This window comes from Sorex araneus, chromosome 2, assembly GCF_027595985.1.
Source record: "Sorex araneus isolate mSorAra2 chromosome 2, mSorAra2.pri, whole genome shotgun sequence".
Lineage (NCBI taxonomy): Eukaryota > Metazoa > Chordata > Mammalia > Eulipotyphla > Soricidae > Sorex > Sorex araneus.
In genome coordinates this window covers 253,881,089-253,898,711 of record NC_073303.1, presented here as the reverse complement: position 1 = coordinate 253,898,711, position 17,623 = coordinate 253,881,089, and the positions used below count along the sequence as shown (strand labels likewise).

At 43.4% G+C, this 17,623-nt stretch overlaps 1 protein-coding gene across 5 annotated transcripts in view; it reads left to right on the top strand.

Moving 5' to 3' along the window:
* Positions 1–17,623, top strand: part of TENM2 (teneurin transmembrane protein 2) — a 1,321,709-nt gene that overhangs the window by 419,564 nt on the left and 884,522 nt on the right. For all 5 annotated transcript variants that reach the window (XM_055129736.1, XM_055129737.1, XM_055129735.1 and 2 more), the window contains one exon: positions 16,544–16,819. In XM_055129736.1, the coding sequence (XP_054985711.1) occupies positions 16,544–16,819 (276 nt within the window). The remainder of the gene's footprint in view (positions 1–16,543; positions 16,820–17,623) is intronic.

Sequence of the window (17,623 nt, the reverse complement as noted above, 5' to 3'; positions counted from 1 at the left end):
AGAGGAACTTGAGCATTGAAGGTGAGAAGGGGCCCAATCAGGATTCTCTGCCAGCCATCCGGGATATTATTTTTGTCATTGAGAACAATGAAATCTCGTCCTCTTGCCCCAGCCTCAGCCCCCGTTGTCCAGCAGGGCAGGTCGCATGGAAAGTAAATGGATCAGGAGTCTGATGTGAGACCCGTTGGGTGGTCTGGATGATGCGTTTATCTGACTCGCCTGTGAGATCTGCCCAAGCAGGGACACGGCCCTGGCATCCCTGGTCAGTTCTTAGCATACCTTTTGCGTCTATTTGTAGAATAGAACCGAAATAATCAGCGTGAAACATGAACAGTGGCTGCCCTGGGCTCCCGGAAGCACAATAAAGGCAATGATTCCTGGGGAGACTTAACATACAAAGGAGCCTGAGACCTCGGCCAGGTTGGCCGAGTCCTTGGAGGGGGGCGTGCTCCTTGATAACGCTGATGGATGGGTTTCCTTGAAAGGACTGTTTTGATTCTCTGATCCGAGTGGATAAGATGGAGCGCGTGCGTGCCGCACACAAGAGAAAGTGATTTGGAGCCCCTGGTAAGAGGGAAGCAAGAAATAAGGTGTTTGAAATCATCATCTGCAGCTGATCCCTAAGCCAGCTGGAGCGAGAGCATGGGAGCTAATGAGGCCAGCCACATCTGGCCAATGAAGCAGCTGTTTCCCAGTGGCCTTTCACAGGTCACCAATGGCCCCTTTTTGAAAGAGAAGCTCTGTCTATTTTATTTAAATTTTTTTTAATTGGATACCATGAGCTACAGTTACAAAGCTCTCATGTTTGAGTTTCAGTCATACAATGATCAAACACCCATCCCTCCACCAGTGCACATTCTCCACCACCAATGTCCCCAGTGTACCCCCTCCTTCCCACCCTCCCCCTGCCTCCATGGCAGACAATTTCCCCCATACTCTTGACTTTGGGGCATTATGGTTTGCAATACAGAAACTAAGAGGCCATCACATTTGGTCCTTTATCTACTTTCAGCACACACCTCCCCTCCCGAGCGATTCCCTCCAACCATCATCGACCAAGTGATCCCTTCTCTGTTCCAGCTGCCTTCTCCCCCAGCTCATGAGGCAGGCTGCCAACCACAAGAGAAGCTCTCTCTAAGAAGGGAAAGGCCCTGTCTTGCTGAGATGCAAGCGCACAAATGTGCACTGGTGGAAGGATGGATGTGTGATCATTGTATGACTAAAACTCAAACATGAAAGCTTGTAACTATATCTCACGGTATTCAATTTGCAAGTGCAAATGTGTTTCCTGATACACCACATCAAACCTCTGCACAGGGAGAGGTCTCAAGGAAGAAAAGTCTCAAGCAAGGAATGATCTACTTGCAGTGACCCCTGAGTTTAAGGCAGGAAAAAATAATAATAATAATAAAGGCAGACTAGAGTGAGGGCGGTCTCCTGGCTTTGCAGTGGAAGGCACATTTTTGCAACTTGGGGGACATCCAGGAACTTCTGTTCCTCAGCTTCTGAGGGGAGGCAGTCCTTACTGCTTTACTACTTAGCACAGATGATGCTGAATCCTAAGGAAGTTGGCTTGGGAAATTTCCAGCCAACGTTTCTTTCTGAATGCCAAATAGAAGAGGCGAGAGTCAGTGGCTTCCCAGAGAGGTAGGGAGGAGGAGGAAGTGCCAAGGAAGTCTCCTGTAATGACCAAATAGTTGTTCTGCGAATGAGAGGGAGCGAGCGAGGCAAGCGTTTGCCAGCACACCTGAAAAGGGACAGCTCCTTGGTTGCGCTTCTGAGAAAAAGCCAAGTAGCAGGAGAATCACATGTCTTGGAAGGAGATAGTCCTTGTGTGTTCCTAGACAATACTATTAGAGCACAACTCAAATTTTTGAAGAAAAAAGAATCCTTCTGTTGGGCGCATTTGGAGGTTTTTTTTTTCTTTTCAATGTTCCTTTTATGGGGCCTGTTTTCCAAGGTGCTGAGGGTTGAATTCCGGGCATAGGAAAGATGTAACCTGCCACTAAGCCACACCCCCAGCCCTTTATCCATTTGCCACTCCATTCATAGAACACTATGTGATTTAACACGAGAGAGAAAGAGAGAGAGAGAGAGAGAGAGCAAGAAAGCCACCCTTACTCCCCAGTACTTTCACTTTTTATTATCCCTCCCACTCTGCAAAACCAAAACAAAAGACCAAAAGGCTGACCCACTGCAAGTCAATATTACAGATACATTGAGACAATGACTGGTATAGGTGAAAATACTTTTTATTAATAGAGTAATAGAGACATTGCCTCTCCCTTCCCTTCCCCCACCCATGTTAGAAGTAATGGAACCAGTTTCTGTGGTCTCTTAAAAATGTATTACGGGATCTGGAGAGAGTATGGGGAGTAGGGTACAAGTCTTGCATGTGGCTCATCTGGGTCCAGTGTCCCACCCCAGTGTCCCTCCTAAGCCTGTCAGAGATAGCCCCAGAGGTTTTCACGCACTGCCAAGGTGGCCTGTGGGACGCTGCCCCCCAAAAATATTATGGACACTCATGTCTGCATCTGTTGTTGGTGTTGAAGTAACTTGCCATGGAATGCTTGAAGTTGATTTGACATTTTGTTCCATTCACTCATGGCTCTGAATGTGTCGATTTCACATTGGGTGAGAAAAACCTCCGAGAGAGTACCTCTCTCTGAGGGGAAGTAGAGTTTGGGGCACTGGTGTTCATGCACTCGTCTGGGTTCAGAATTTAAGCTTTAGGGATGCTTTGGTCCATGAAAGATGATCACTTGAATTTCCCCATAATATAGGAACTATTCCTTTGGAGAACTGTTTTACCATTGCCGTTAAATTGTCTTTCTTGCTTGGAAAAAAAAAATGGGTGACACACAGTGGTGCCCAGGGATTATTCCTGAGTCATTGCATTGGGGGTGTTATTGGCTCCCACCCCTATTATCTCCTTTATTAAAACCTGACAGTATTCATCAGAGCTTATATATTTTTGGCAGGGTAGGCCAAGGACATGACAGGTGTAGTGTAATATTTTTGTAATAGATTTATTACAAAATGAATAATTGTATAGATAATCGTATATAATCATAATATATAATTGCATAATAGATTTATAATCGTAATAGATTTATTCACTTGCATGGGGCTGGAGCGATAGCACAGCAGGTAGGGCATTTGCCTTGCATGTGGCTGACCCAGGTTCAATTTCCAGAACCCCATGTGGTCCCCCAAGCCTGCCAGGAGTGATCTCTGAACATCACCAGGTCTGGCCCTAAAACAAAGAAAGAGGGAGGGAGGGAAGGAGGGAGGGGGGGAGGGAGGGAGAGAGGGAGGAAGGAAGGAAGGAAAACAGGAAGGAAGGAAGGAAGGAAGGAAGAAGGAAGGAAGGAAGGAAGGAAGGAAGGAAGGAAGGAAGGAAGGAAGGAAGGAAGGAAGGAAGGAAGGAAGGAAGGAAGGAAGGAAGGAAGGAAGGAAGACAGGAGGGAAGACAGGAGGGAAGGAAGACAGGAAGGAAGGAAGGAAGGAAGGAAGGAAGGAAGGAAGGAAGGAAGGAAGGAAGGAAGGAAGGAAGGAAGGAAGGAAGGAAGGAAGGAAGGAAGGAAGACAGGAGGGAAGACAGGAGGGAAGACAGGAGGGAAGACAGGAGGGAAGGAAGGAAGGAAGGAAGGAAGGAAGGAAGGAAGGAAGGAAGGAAGGAAGGAAGGAAGGAAGGAAGGAAGGGAGGAAGGAAGGAAGACAGGAAGGAAGACAGGAAGGAAGACAGGAAGGAAGACAGGAAGGAAGACAGGAGGGAAGGAAGACAGGAGGGAAGGAAGGAAGGAAGGAAGGAAGGAAGGAAGGAAGGAAGGAAGGAAGGAAGGAAGGAAGGAAGGAAGGAAGGAAGGAAGGAAGGAAGACAGGAAGGAAGACAGGAGGGAAGGAAGACAGGAGGGAAGGAGGGAAGGAAGGAAGGAAGGAAGGAAGGAAGGAAGGAAGGAAGGAAGGAAGGAAGGAAGGAAGGAAGGAAGGAAGGAAGGAAGGAAGACAGGAGGGAAGGAAGGAAGACAGGAGGGAAGACAGGAAGGAAGACAGGAGGGAAGGAAGACAGGAGGGAAGGAAGGAAGGAAGGAAGGAAGGAAGGAAGGAAGGAAGGAAGGAAGGAAGGAAGGAAGGAAGGAAGGTAGGAAGGAAGGAAGGAAGGAAGGAAGGAAGGAAGGAAGGAAGGAAGGAAGGAAGGAAGGAAGGAAGGAAGACAGGAAGGAAGACAGGAGGGAAGGAGGGAAGGAAGGAAGGAAGGAGGGAAGGAAGGAAGGAAGGAAGGAAGGAAGGAAGGAAGGAAGGAAGGAAGGAAGGAAGGAAGGAAGGAAGGAAGGAAGGAAGGAAGGAAGACAGGAGGGAAGGAAGACAGGAGGGAAGGAAGGAAGGAAGGAAGGAAGGAAGGAAGGAAGGAAGGAAGGAAGGAAGGAAGGAAGGAAGGAAGGAAGGAAGGAAGGAAGGAAGGAAGGAAGGAAGACACTTTAACTTTCAAGTAATCCCTGGAGGTTGGACAAAACTCTTTGGTCTACGCATTGCTATAACCCTTTGACCCGTTGGCTTTGTTTCCTGAACTCTCTCACTGTCAGAGCAGAGCTTCCAAGATTTATCACCTACCCACTCCCAGCTACTGTCTTCCTTCAACCATCCATCTACCGACCACCCACCCTGCCTGTCGCTGTCCGCAAACAATCTTTAAGATGGTCCCTTCATGAACGGCCCCCCAGTGCCTTCAAGGACATCACTCCCAGAATTTCTCTCTGCGTCCACCCTCAAAGAACTGTTCTTTCACTCTTACCAAGCTCATACGCTGCCTGGGTTGACCCCAACTCCTCGTCCCCCTCTTCTGCCATTGACGGCTGCCCCTCTCCTTCACTCTGAAGTCCTCTGTCCCAGAAGACTGTTCCCTCCTGCTGCCCCAGTTGGCAGAGCATAAAGTTTGTGTGTTGTTTTAAAAGTCACCAGCTGGCAACTATGGAGGGCCTGAAATTCTTGTCTCCCATGCAGGTGAACGTGAGCAAACCTTCATATTGAAAACAGTGCTGGTGGGTTGGAGCGATAGTACAGCAGGGAGGGTGTTTGCCTTGCACGGGGCTGACCCAGGTTTGATTCCCAGCATCTCATATGGTCCCTCAAACACCAGCAGGAATCATTCCTGAGTGCAGAGGCAAGAGTCGCCCTGTGCATCACCGGGTATGACCCAAAAAGCAAAAAAAGAGAGAGAAAAAATAGAAAATGGTGCTGGTAAGGCCTTTTGGTGGAGAGCTGGGCTATTGTGGGAAATAAATGCCGTATTTCAGTGGCAAAGTCATCTCCAGAGGGTCTCGAAGGGACTAGTTACCGCATCACTCACACCACAAATAACAATAGCACTGAGTGGGGAGTATTTCCCATGCCAATGACATAAGAATGATTTTTTTTCCACCCCGGGAAAGCAGAGTGTGTGTTCTATTCCTGAATTCCTCTCTGACTTTGAGTTTATGTGACTCAACATCTCACTGTAAGTCAACAGCTGCCAGATGCTAAATGTAATTAAGGCTTCCCATGTATTCGGAACCTACGACATGTGTTTAGAACACAGGAAGCAAGGTGGAAAGGGAGAGAAAGAGAATTCTGGATTCAGTTTCCATTCTCCTTTCCCTGTTGAGAGGATGCTGATAGGCACATGGTTTTAACAAGGGTCTGAGTTCTAACAGCAATTAGTGATGGAGCACTTCGTTTGAAAGGATTGATTTATAAACGAGAGAGAGAGAGAGAGCCACTAACCTTTCTCCCTCAGCATTTCTGGTCATAATAGAGACTCTGATTAGTCGCTAAAGTGAAATATCATCGTTACCTACATCCACAGAGCTCCCGCCTGTGATCTCCCCATCTCACTCGATGTCAGACTGCCGAGGAGCTAATTAACTCTTGATAGCTACAATAATCCTTCAGCGAATCAAAATATTTTCCAAACATTTAGTGCTTACTAAATGGAGATAGGGGCCTTCACAACAACTGCCAGTGGAAAAGGCATTTAGCCTCATTGAAATTTCAGTTCACCTTGGTTGCTTCTCTGTGGACACATCAAATATTTCATTTACATTTCACCAAGAAAGTCACATGTTACATTGCTCCATATAATAAGAAGCATTAAGCACTGTAGCACTGTCGTCCCATTGTTCATCGATTTGCTCGAGCGGGCACCAGTAACATCTCCATTGTGAGCCTTGTTAAGGCTTTTGGCATATTGAATATGCCATGGGTAGCTTGCCAGGCTCTGCCGTGTGGGTGGGACAGAGGAGTCAAACCCAGGTCGGCCACATGCAAGGCAAACACCCTACCCGCTGTGCTATTTCTCCAGTCCAATGAGCATTAAACATATTTTATTTATTTTTTTATTAATGTATTTTATTGAATCACCATGTGGAAAGTTACAAAGTTATCAGGCTTATGTCTCAGTCATACAATGCTCAAACACCCGTCCTTTCACCAGTGCCCATATTCCACCATAAACATATTTTAAATATATTTAAATATATTCAGCTTAACCTAAAAAATGTATTTGTCTAGTGTTAAGATTAAATTCAATGATGGAATCATGCCTTTTATTTTTTTGTGTAGTTTTACACTTGTAACAGCATAATAGTGATAGGAATATTAGCAAGTGTTTAGTCACTAATGACTTCTCTCTGCACAGTTATGTACTTTGACTAAAGAAGGCAAGAATTCCTGTGTCTTTCCCTTTCACTGCTGAGTGAAATGGGAGTAGTTATCAGTGTGGTGAAAAACAACCGCCACGGAGTCCTTAAAGGCTGTGATAGAAATCTCTCAGCAACGACAATGAAAAGAAGAGATAGAAATGAACTGGAGTCAGAAGCTGAAGCTCACTAATCATTAAAGAGAGGATTAGTCAACTGGAGAAATAACAGAGTCACGAAATTAGAGACAGCCAAAGAGAAAAAAGATTTCAAGAACAATGGAGATGTTGAGAGTAGTGAAGAGAATAGGAGTATGAAAGTAAGCATTTAAGACAAAGTAGCTGGGAAGTTTTATGAACGAAGGAATTATGAATTCATATAGATTGGAAGTATAATACCTATCAATATTTTTAACAAATTAGAATGATGTAAATGCAGATTACAATCCCTAGAGCAAGGACAAACATTTATAAAGACATCTGTAAAAAAATCACAGAAAGTATTAACATGGGTTTTTAAAAGTTGTTAACCTAGGAAAAATAGGAAATAGAAAGAGGAACAGTAAATCAAGGGGGAAAGAGAAAAAAAAGATCTGCCCAAATTCAGCCATAGCCATAATAATGTTGATATAAATGGGCATCACACCATTTCAAAGATGGAAATTGTTCTATTTCTTCCACGGCAAGTTTCCGAACATGCTGCTTACAGGGGGATATAGTCTAAATGCAAAGCCAGAGAAACAGAATGTTAAAGAATGGACATTGAGATATATTATGCTTACTGTTCTCAGCAAATTTAAGAAAGCTTGACTGCTTCATGCTAGGAACAGCAGAGTTCAAAGTCAGTGATAGCAACAGAGATGAAGTTGATATAACATAATTATATAATATATAATATATATGATATAATCTATCTTTAATGTCACTGAATCACTGTCATCCCATTGTTCATCGATTTACCCGAGCGAGTGCCAGTAACATCTCCATTTGTCCTAGCCCTGAGATTTTAGCAGCCTCTCCTTACTTGTTTTTCCCAACAATTGGAGGTTCTTTTCAGGGTCAGGGGAATTAGACCTGTTATTGTTACTGTATTTGGCATATTGTATATGCCACAGGGAGCTTGCCAGGCTCTTCTTGCAGGCAGGATACTCTCGGTAGCTTGCTGGGCTCTCCGAGAGGCATATATATATATATATATATACATATATATATTTGTCTTTATGATGTGTTCGCTCATTCATGTCGCTCGGCCCGAGTGTGTGGAAAGCAGCCTGGAGCATGGAGGCGGTGGGTAGTAGAGGTCGGCTGCCAGGGCTGCGTCCCTTGGGGTGGGGAGAGTTCTCACCCACCCCCTTCTGGGGCACCCCTGGCGCAAAGTCCAGCGGCATGGTTATGGGACCTCATTTTATGCTCCCTTCCGAAAGGAGCAGCCATGAGTTCACATAATGATATAATATAATATAATTGCAGTTGATGAGAGGTCACTTTGTACTGCAAATATAAATGTGTATGACTAACATCTCAGGGCTGAGTGTAATAGAGACATTACTGATACCTGCTCAAGTAAATCGACGAACAACGGGATGACAGTGATACAGTGATGTCTTTTAACATAGTTTCAAAAAGAAGGTGGGGAAACAGATCAAAAGGAAGAGTCAAGAAACAAAAAATAAAAGGGAAAAAATTGAAATGCACAATTAAAGATTTGATCCATTCCTCCATAATTGAGAGAAATGAGCCAACATAGAGCCACAGAGATAACACAGAGGTTTGCTTGTTTTGCACATAGCTGACCCAGTTTACTCTTGCAGTACCTCTTGTGGTCCCATAAGCCCTGTCAGGAGTGATCCACAGGAGTGACCCAAAGCCCAGGAGTCAGCCCTGACCACTGCCCTTTGTGACCCCCATACAAAACACAATTTGCTAAGACTATGAAACAGATTTCAGAATCGCTCAAAGAATTAATGGCATTAGATGCCTGCCCTAGATCTTGTCAAATACATTTCAATTAGAATTCAAAACCAGAAATGTATGCAAAATATCCCATTACCTTTAGAAGCAATAATAATGTTCAAAGGAAACATTCCACTGTTCAGATGTAAATAAGAATAAAATACCCTGAATCTTCTGTGAGATGCAGTGAATGTGGTCCAGGGCGGGGTGCGGGGGGGCAGGGGGAGAAAGATGGGAATGTATAGTCTGAATAATGGCTGAACACTAATAAGGAATTAAAATTTAGAGATAAGGATAAGAATTCCTTATCCTTATTCCTCCATCCCTCCATCCCTTCGTCCCTCTTGGAGAGCCCAGCAAGCTACCGAGAGTATCTCGCCTGCACGGTAGAGCCTGACAAGCTCCCCGTGGCGTATTCAATATGCCAAAAATAGTAACAACAAATCTCACAATGGAGACGTTACTGGTGCCCGATCAAGCAAATCGATGAGCAACGGGACGACAGTGATGATGACAGTGAAGGATAAGAATAAGTGAATAGGCCTGGAGACATAGCACAGTGGGTAGGGCATTTGCCTTGCACGCGGCCAACCTGGGTTCATTCCTAGCATCCCATAGGGTCCCCTGCCTTATCTAATTTTTGATAAGACAATGATTAATAAAATCAATCCTGATAAAAGAAAGATTTCTGAAATCAGAGAAGAAATGGTCTTAACCCAAGGGGGGGGGAAGAAAAGTATCTCTTAAACTTTCTAAATCAATGAAAAGTTCAGGTAGTATTACAAATCCTATAAGTTATTTTTAGTTATTATTTAAAATGATATGTTTGATAATTTGCTATTTACTGGGGGGTGGGAGTCACACCCTACCATGCTCAGGGGTCACTCCTCATTCTATTCAGGAGTCACTCCTAGCTGTGCGATTATATGGCATTCCTGGGATTGAACCTGGTTGGCAGCGAATAACCTGGTGCCCTACCCTCTCTATTACTGCTCCAGCCCTGATAATTTGCTACTATTACTTAGAGTTATTTACACTAAATCATCATAACTACAATTGTTATACAGCTATTCTATGGCAGGCAATGTTCTCAGCAATTTTTTTTTAAACCCGCCCTGTCTAACTTAATGCGTGCAACACCCCTGTAATGGTAGTTATTATTTTTAGGTCCATTTCATGGAGACTCAGCAGAAGGAAGAACTTCTATTAATACATAGACCAGACATGATTTTCTTTTAAAAAAATACATAGACAAGGAGCATTGTTAAAACAGACACCAGATCTCCCACTTTAACCTTGGGCTAGGTAGTGACTGCCATCCTAATTGATTGGAAAACTATATATAAGTGCATTTAAGACACCTTCTTCCTTATTCCAGAGTTCTCAGTAAATGCAACCTTGTATAGTAGCTGTTCACAGACATAAGACAGACAGACAGATAATTACAGATAATTCACCTGTATGCTTTTTCTTTTTCTAATTAAAGAAAGTGGAAAGGTATCCTCGCTTCTCATAAGAGGGCAGACCCTGTTGGAAATGTTGGCATATGGAGTAAATGACATTCTGAAATCTGGGACTTGATTTTTCATCTGGTTGGGATTATATATATATATATATATATATATATAATCTGTATTATAAAGCTTTATATATGTGTGTATATTGTATATATATATGTGTGTGTATATATATATACATATATATGTATATATATATATATATATATATATATATATATATATATATATTAGCAAAAGGAGAGTCTCCTGCCAGTGAGTGAGGCTTCTGGACATTTCATTTCTATTTGCGAAGTGGCCGTCACCTCCAGGGGAATCTTTTGTTGTGATCCCTTCCGGCTTTTCCAAATTGGTCTTTATTCAGGTCGGAACGTGAAAATGCCAGCCTCTGCGAGGAGAATGGCTCAGTCACCTTTCTCTCGGAGAGTTCTTCCTCTCACGGGGGCACCGAGGATGTTGGAAATGCTCAGGTCTGCTCTCGCCCTTTCAGCGTTTCCTGAATTTGGAATGTGTGTGTTTGCACGGGAATGACTGGAGTTGCAAATCGTAAAGGTGGTGACCTCGCCCAACATTCACAGCAAGAGAGAGAGAGAGAGAGAGAGAGAGAGAGAGAGAGAGAGAGAGGAGAGAGAGATCCAAATCATGAAAAGTTTTGCAATTACCAAAATATTTTTTTTAATTTTATTTTTTTATTGAATCACCTGGTGGAAAGTTACAAAAGTTTCAGGTTTAAGTCTCAGTTATACAATGCTCAATTATCAAAATATTATCACTTTAAAGTATATGCCAAAGAGAAAAGCACGTTTCTTAAAGCACGTTTTTGAAATATAAATATTTGGCTTAACTTTTTTATGAATAATAATGCAGATAGACTGCACTGTAGTTTTAAGCCACAGGATTTTGTAGGGGAATGGTTTTGTCCACAATTGGGAAAAATATCTGAATGTGTAAAAATCAGATGAACTTTAGAAGGGCATTAAGAGAGAGTTTGTGTGAAGAATTCTAGTATACACATTAGAATTCATAAGTAGTTCCATCAGCAGCTTTCAAAATTGTAGTCCTTGCATATGGTGGTGTGTAGAATTTAAATTCATAGGAAAATAATATTTTAGATGAGATCGATAATAGTTCTTACAAATTCCTTTGTATAGCTCAGACACATCTATAATTGCTCAAACTTTAAATATAATGTATTACTCTTAAAACATAAGGCAACAATTTGGTGGCATATTTTGTTTAACCCAAAGCAATGAAAGTTTTCTGCATTTCTAATTGTCACTTTTTTCCTTAGGAACATTCTGTATTATAAAGCTTAAGGCCAAATTACCTCACTAATTAGGATAAAAATGGTTACATGATGCATGTCACTTTCTTAAATACCTAAATGAGAAACTTTGGAGGCAGTATTCATTGCTGACTTTGAAATAGAGACTTTTAACATTTGCTCAGGGAAACTGACCCATGTTTATTTACAAGAGACTTTCTTTGTCTGAGGGTAAATGATACCGGGGGAAAGAGCCTCTTTCAAAAGGAGTTGCTATAAAAGAAACCATATTTCATATCCAAATGGTACCGATAATTTAATGCAACCTGCTAGAGTAAAATTCAAAAGATGTAAATCAAGAACACCACCTTAGCTTATGTGCAATGCAATTTATTATTCCAACTATACTCTAATTGTTCTAAAAGATGAGCTATGATGTTCCTCCTTGGGGATCAAACTTTACCGCAAACGCATCTGATGGTCTAGTACCTCAGTCTCTACTTCATATGCAATGGGTAGCATAAACATAAAAGGTTATCTGGTTTATTTTTTCCAAAAAAAATGATTTGATGGATTCATTCATTTTCCTAAGGACTTCTTATTGACCTTTTCTGTAAACAATTATGCTTCCTCCTTTAAGTAGAGATTTTTCTGGTCCCTGTTCTGAAGAGTGCTTTGCAAAAATTATATCCAGGCTATTTGAGGTTGGAGGCATTTTAAACTTTGGGCCTGGTTTAAATCTTCCCTTATGACAGGTGTCCTAGGTATCAAGCCTGTGAAAGCTTGAATTCAGGGTTTAGGGGGAAATCCTTTCTGTTGGAGATTCCCCAGGAAAAGGATGCGTTCTTGGGCCAGAGAGATAGTCCAGTGGGGAGGGTGTTTGCCTTGGATGTGGCTGACCCGAGTTCAATCCCTGGCATCCCATAGGGTCCCCCGAGCACCACCAGGAGTCATTCCTGAGTACAGAAGCAGGAGTAACCCCTGAGCATCGCCGGGTGTGACCCAAAAGGCAAAAGAGAGAGAAAAGAAAAGGAAGCCTTCTTGAGGTGCTGAGTACCCTACTTTCAGGGAGGGGGGTGTTAGATTTTTCACTTTCTATGCCAGGGTTGTGCATTTAATATCAATTTCACATTTCACTCCTCTGGCACACCTAGGGAGGGGTTGGTGTTTTCTTACCCACCACAGGCAAGATGGCAAGTTCAGGGTCCCCACCACCCAGACACCCCGTGTGCACCTTGTGTGGGAGCTGGCTTCCCCGTGAGCATGGAAGTTCTGGTTTTCTGCTGGATGAGTTTTGATGCCAGTGTGGTGCGTCTGTGGGAAGGGGGAGGCCCTCCTTACAGAGCTTTATTCGGGGATGGCCGCACCTGTTGTTCATTTCTTCAGCACTTGTTCTGGAGGGGATGAAGCCCCAAAAATGATCCCAGGAACACGCCATCTCGTCCACCACTAGGGACCCTCAACTAAATCCGCCAGTCTTCTGCTCAGCCTCTCTGCACAATTTTCAACCTGTATTTTAATACATGTTCTCCAGAATTCTGTGCTGTACTTGAAAGGTGAAGAGGGAAGTTGGGTCATTCCATCTTGGCGTGGCACTGAGTCACCTTTGGAAGAATCTGTCATCATCCCACCATCCATTTCTACGTTGTCTTTTCAGTGGCTCAGTGCTGTTGGCTGTGCTGGTTATTCTCTGGTCTTACTTCTGGTTCCGGTTGTCTCGTTTCCATGACTTTTATTGACTTTGTGGAAACCTGTGGTTTCACAAAGTTGCCTGTTCAACCTTGAACTGGCTAGATACCGCTTCCTGTTAATTAGCAATTAATTGATCCCATTAATTGCTGATAACAACTGTTGCTTGAAATGAGAACATATATTCAGTGAGTGGGTGGTAATAGAGGATTGATTTTTTCTTCGCTTTTTGGGTCACACCCAGTGATGCTCAGGGGTTACTCCTGACTCTGTGCTCAGGAATTACTCCAGCAGTGTTTGGAGGACCATAAGGGATACTGGGGAGTGAGCCCGCATTAGCCGCATGCAAAGCAAATGCCCTACCACTGTACTATTGCTCCAGTCCCCAAAGGATTAATTTTTAAAGCCATCACTTAGGCACAGGTTCACATTAGAGCAACTTTCACTTCTCTTTGTAAAAGTCTTTTTAACACTGAGGGGCTGACACGATAAACATTTAGATGATTTTAAAAAATCATCTCTTATAATGCCCCTCTACTACCGTTAACTTCTATCTCCTCACCGCATAGTAGAAATATCTGTTCAAATGCTGACATTTTCAGTGCTATTTGTATTCCCTGGTATTGCCGTGACATGATAATTCTGACTTGGTGACATATGCGCTTCTCCCAGCTAAAGGTTATTTCAGAGTGAGAAGTTGATAAAAACTTGGAAAATAAAGCCATGATCAGTCTATGTGGACACAACCTTCCACGGAATGGTCTGTGCCCCTGTACAACCCATTGGTCAAAGGATAACACACCCTGTGCATTGCAGTTTCTTACCTAAAAATTCTGGAAAGAATTTGGATTATGCACCGAGATTGTCAAGACAAGATACCTTAAGCAAAAGACAGTTGTTTGGAGAATTGTTTTGAAAAAATTCTAAGAGTAACAGTGTTTAGATATTAACATTCTCTTCCATAGCTCTAAAAGACACTAAAATTCCATGATATCAGTATCATAGATTTTGTATATCATCCATATATGTAGAAGGACTCTCATCCTGGTGGTGATGGTATCCAAGACCTAATTTTAATGAATCTGATACCTTGTTCTTACCCAGTTTTATTTGTGATACAGGACGGTGGGGGCAGAGGATAAACATATTCCATAAATAGTGAAACATTGCGCCTCTTCTCTCATTCTGCAAATAGTAAGAGAGGAAGAAAATGTTGATTTTCTTCCTCAGGAAACTTTTGCTCCAAGATTCACATAGTTACTAGTCAGTCTTCTGTTCAGTTTTACACTACTAAGTTCTCCACTAGAAGTTAATAAAGACTAAATTATCCCAGATAGAAGGTGGATTAGAGCAAGACCAGTCTTCCACTAATGAGAAAGGATATATATATATAAAGCAGTAAATTAACATAGTATTAAGATTCCCCTCTATAATTTACATTTTGAGCAGACGGATTTAATATGGGTCATCTTATTGCCACAAATGACATAAAGAAAAAGTTTCAAAGAAACGTAGAGAGAAGGATATGTGGGAAATCATCTGGCAGAATAAACCAAAGCTTCCCCATGGATTAAACTCAGATTCCTAAAATTACACCCCAGCCCTCACCATTAACATGAGTTAGACATCTGGGCAAGGATAAAAGTTGGGACCACTGGATGACATATTCTGCTTCCCTGTTCTTTTTCCTGTGAAGTATTGATTTTCATACTTGGTGTATGTGATTCTCTGCTTAACATCATTTTCCTGATCAGCGTGTGTCTTGGAATCCATATTTAAAATACTCACTGTGAGATTCCCCAGGGCCCTCACAGCACTAGGAATGATAAATATTGGTTGAACACTTTAATGAATGATAAGCCAGTTGTTCTCCTTTCTGTTGCGTGTATGGCTCATTAACTTCAAGCAGGAAGCCAGGAAATTGGGGGAAGTTTCTGTTCCAGGCTCAAAAAGGCAGGGGCTCATTCTTGAGAAGTTGTAGAAAACCAAGACCTTTGGGGAGATGTGGCCTATTGGGCATGGGGTGGTGATGAGTTTAGAAGGTTAATAATTTGGGGTGAATCATCCCATTTGTGGAAGAAAGTGTTTGCCTTTCTCTAAGTTCCTGTAAACATTGTCCTTCAATATTTCTTGGTGAACATCCACCCAGTATTCTCGACAGATAGCATGGTTGGACATCTGTGACTCGGGGGCTCTAACTTTGAAGTTAACTCTTGAATTTTTCGGGGCTGGAGCAATAGCACAGCAGGAGGGGGCGTTTGCCTTGCACGCGGCCAACCCGGGTTCGATTCCCAGCATCCCATAGGGTCCCCTGAGCACGGCCAGGGGTAATTCCTGAGTGCAGAGCCAGGAGTGACCCCTGAGCATCGCTGGGTGTGACCCAAAAAGTAAAAAAAATAAATACTCTTGAATTTTTATGACTCTTCGAAAATTCTCTTATCTATACATGTGTGGGGACTTGTAAAGCATGCAAAGTTTCAAATCCAGGATGAGCTCAAGATTGCCTTAATTCAAAAATGATACTTTGGGGCTAGAACAATAAGTACAGTGGGCAGGGTACCTTGCATGTTCTTGCAGGTTCTGTTTGATACTGTCTATTCTTCACCTTCTGTGTCTACAAAGTGATTCTGGGATAGTGTCATCTTCATCAAGTCAAGCGTTAGTAAAGAGTGTTTCTGTATGATAGAGGGTCCCCTGAGCACCTCCCTGAACAATTCCTGAGCACAGAGCCTGGAGTAACCCCTGAGCACCTCCAGATATGGCCTCAGTCTACCACCCGTGAAAGGTCCGACCCTGAGGAAGCTTGGAGCAAAATCAGTGGTTTGCATCTATGAGCCTTTGTGTTCTCAATCTGGTGGCTTTTCAACTCTATGGTGCTACTTAAAGGCCACTTAAAGTGCCTCTTTTTTTTTCTTTAGTGAATTACCCTGTGATACACAATTAAAAAGTTATTCACAATGGGGTTTCAGTCACACAACGTTCCAATGCCCAATCATTGATCAAATCACTACCTTCTCCCCTCGTATGGAAACTGCAATTTGTCTCTTGATCTCTACCCATTTCTGTATTTTGCGTCACGTTGACCCCCAGATCCTAAATATGAGAGGGCAGAGTCCCTCAGATTCTTCCTACTTCGATAGATCTCACAGTAGGTCTTTTCTTTGGGGGGTGGGGGAGAGGGAAGAAGTGGGGGTAGATACCAGCACTGCTCAGGGCTTCCTTCAGTCACTGTTGTGCTCAGGGATCCCTCCTGGTGGTGCTCAGAGGACTTTATGGGGTGCCAGGGATCGAACCCAGGTTCTGTCGGCTGTGTGCCCCCCCCCCGATGCTCCCGTAGGTGTGGGAGGGGTGAAGGGGAGGGATGCGTGGCTTCTGGAATTCACCTTACCTTTGCCAAGCCTTTGCCCGCATTGTAATTGGTCTGTCTGCGGCTGTCCCCCTCAGGAACCAACTTCACCCTCGCCGAGCTGGGCATCTGCGAGCCGTCCCCACACCGCAGCGGCTACTGCTCGGAGATGGGGATCCTGCAGCAGGGATACTCCCTGAGCACGGGCTCGGACGCCGACTCGGACACGGAGGGAGGGATGTCTCCGGAACACGCCATCCGGCTCTGGGGGCGAGGGCTAAAGTCCAGACGCAGCTCGGGCCTGTCCAGCCGGGAGAACTCGGCCCTGACCTTGACTGACTCCGACAACGAGAATAAGTCCGACGACGAGACGGGTAGGCCAGCTTCTTCCATACCTTCTTCTTTGTTCTGGCTGCTTCTGTGGCTGCTTGCCGGGGAGGCCACGGAAATTGGGCCTTGGAAAAAAAATCCTTCGCCCCCCCCCCCACACACACACCTACTCTGAGCCAGGGAGGGAAGGGGAAATAAAAAGAGCATGCCCCAAGAAGCAAGGATGAAAAAAATTTTAAAACTCAACATTCTGGCAATAACACGGGATTCAGGTCTAGCCCCTTGGTCTTATTAGCAAGTAAATTACATTGCAGAAGAGGCGGCTTGATAAACTCTGACCCGTACCTAGAAAATGTCCTCTCTCCTCCAGTTTCGAGGCCTTTGTATTGATTTCCCCTTCCCAATAAATGGCAAGTTAGGTTATTTATTTATTTTTTTTCACAAAGATTCTCTTTAAGAATCCCACCTTATCTGAGACTTTCATTTCCAGGCATGCAATGCCTCATATCCGTATCGAAGATCAAACTTGGAATATATCCTCTAGAGTTTAATAATGACAAAGAGGAAAAGGGACTTGGATTCCAAAAAAAAAAAAAAAGATTTTCTCCTATGTTTGGTTGTTTTTTTTTTTTATTTTTACCCCCCGGTACCCTATGCAGGTTAATGGCTTCTAGTATCTTCTATCAGAAATCACTACTGCTTATCCATCAGCCTTGTAGAGGGGTTTTAATGAAACTTTGAAAATTAAATGCTTCCGATCATTAAGCAGTAAATATAGGGAAGCCAAAGCAAGTCATTACAGAGATAAGGTGCTTCTTTGTGGATTTCTTAGCAACGGAGAGCTGTGG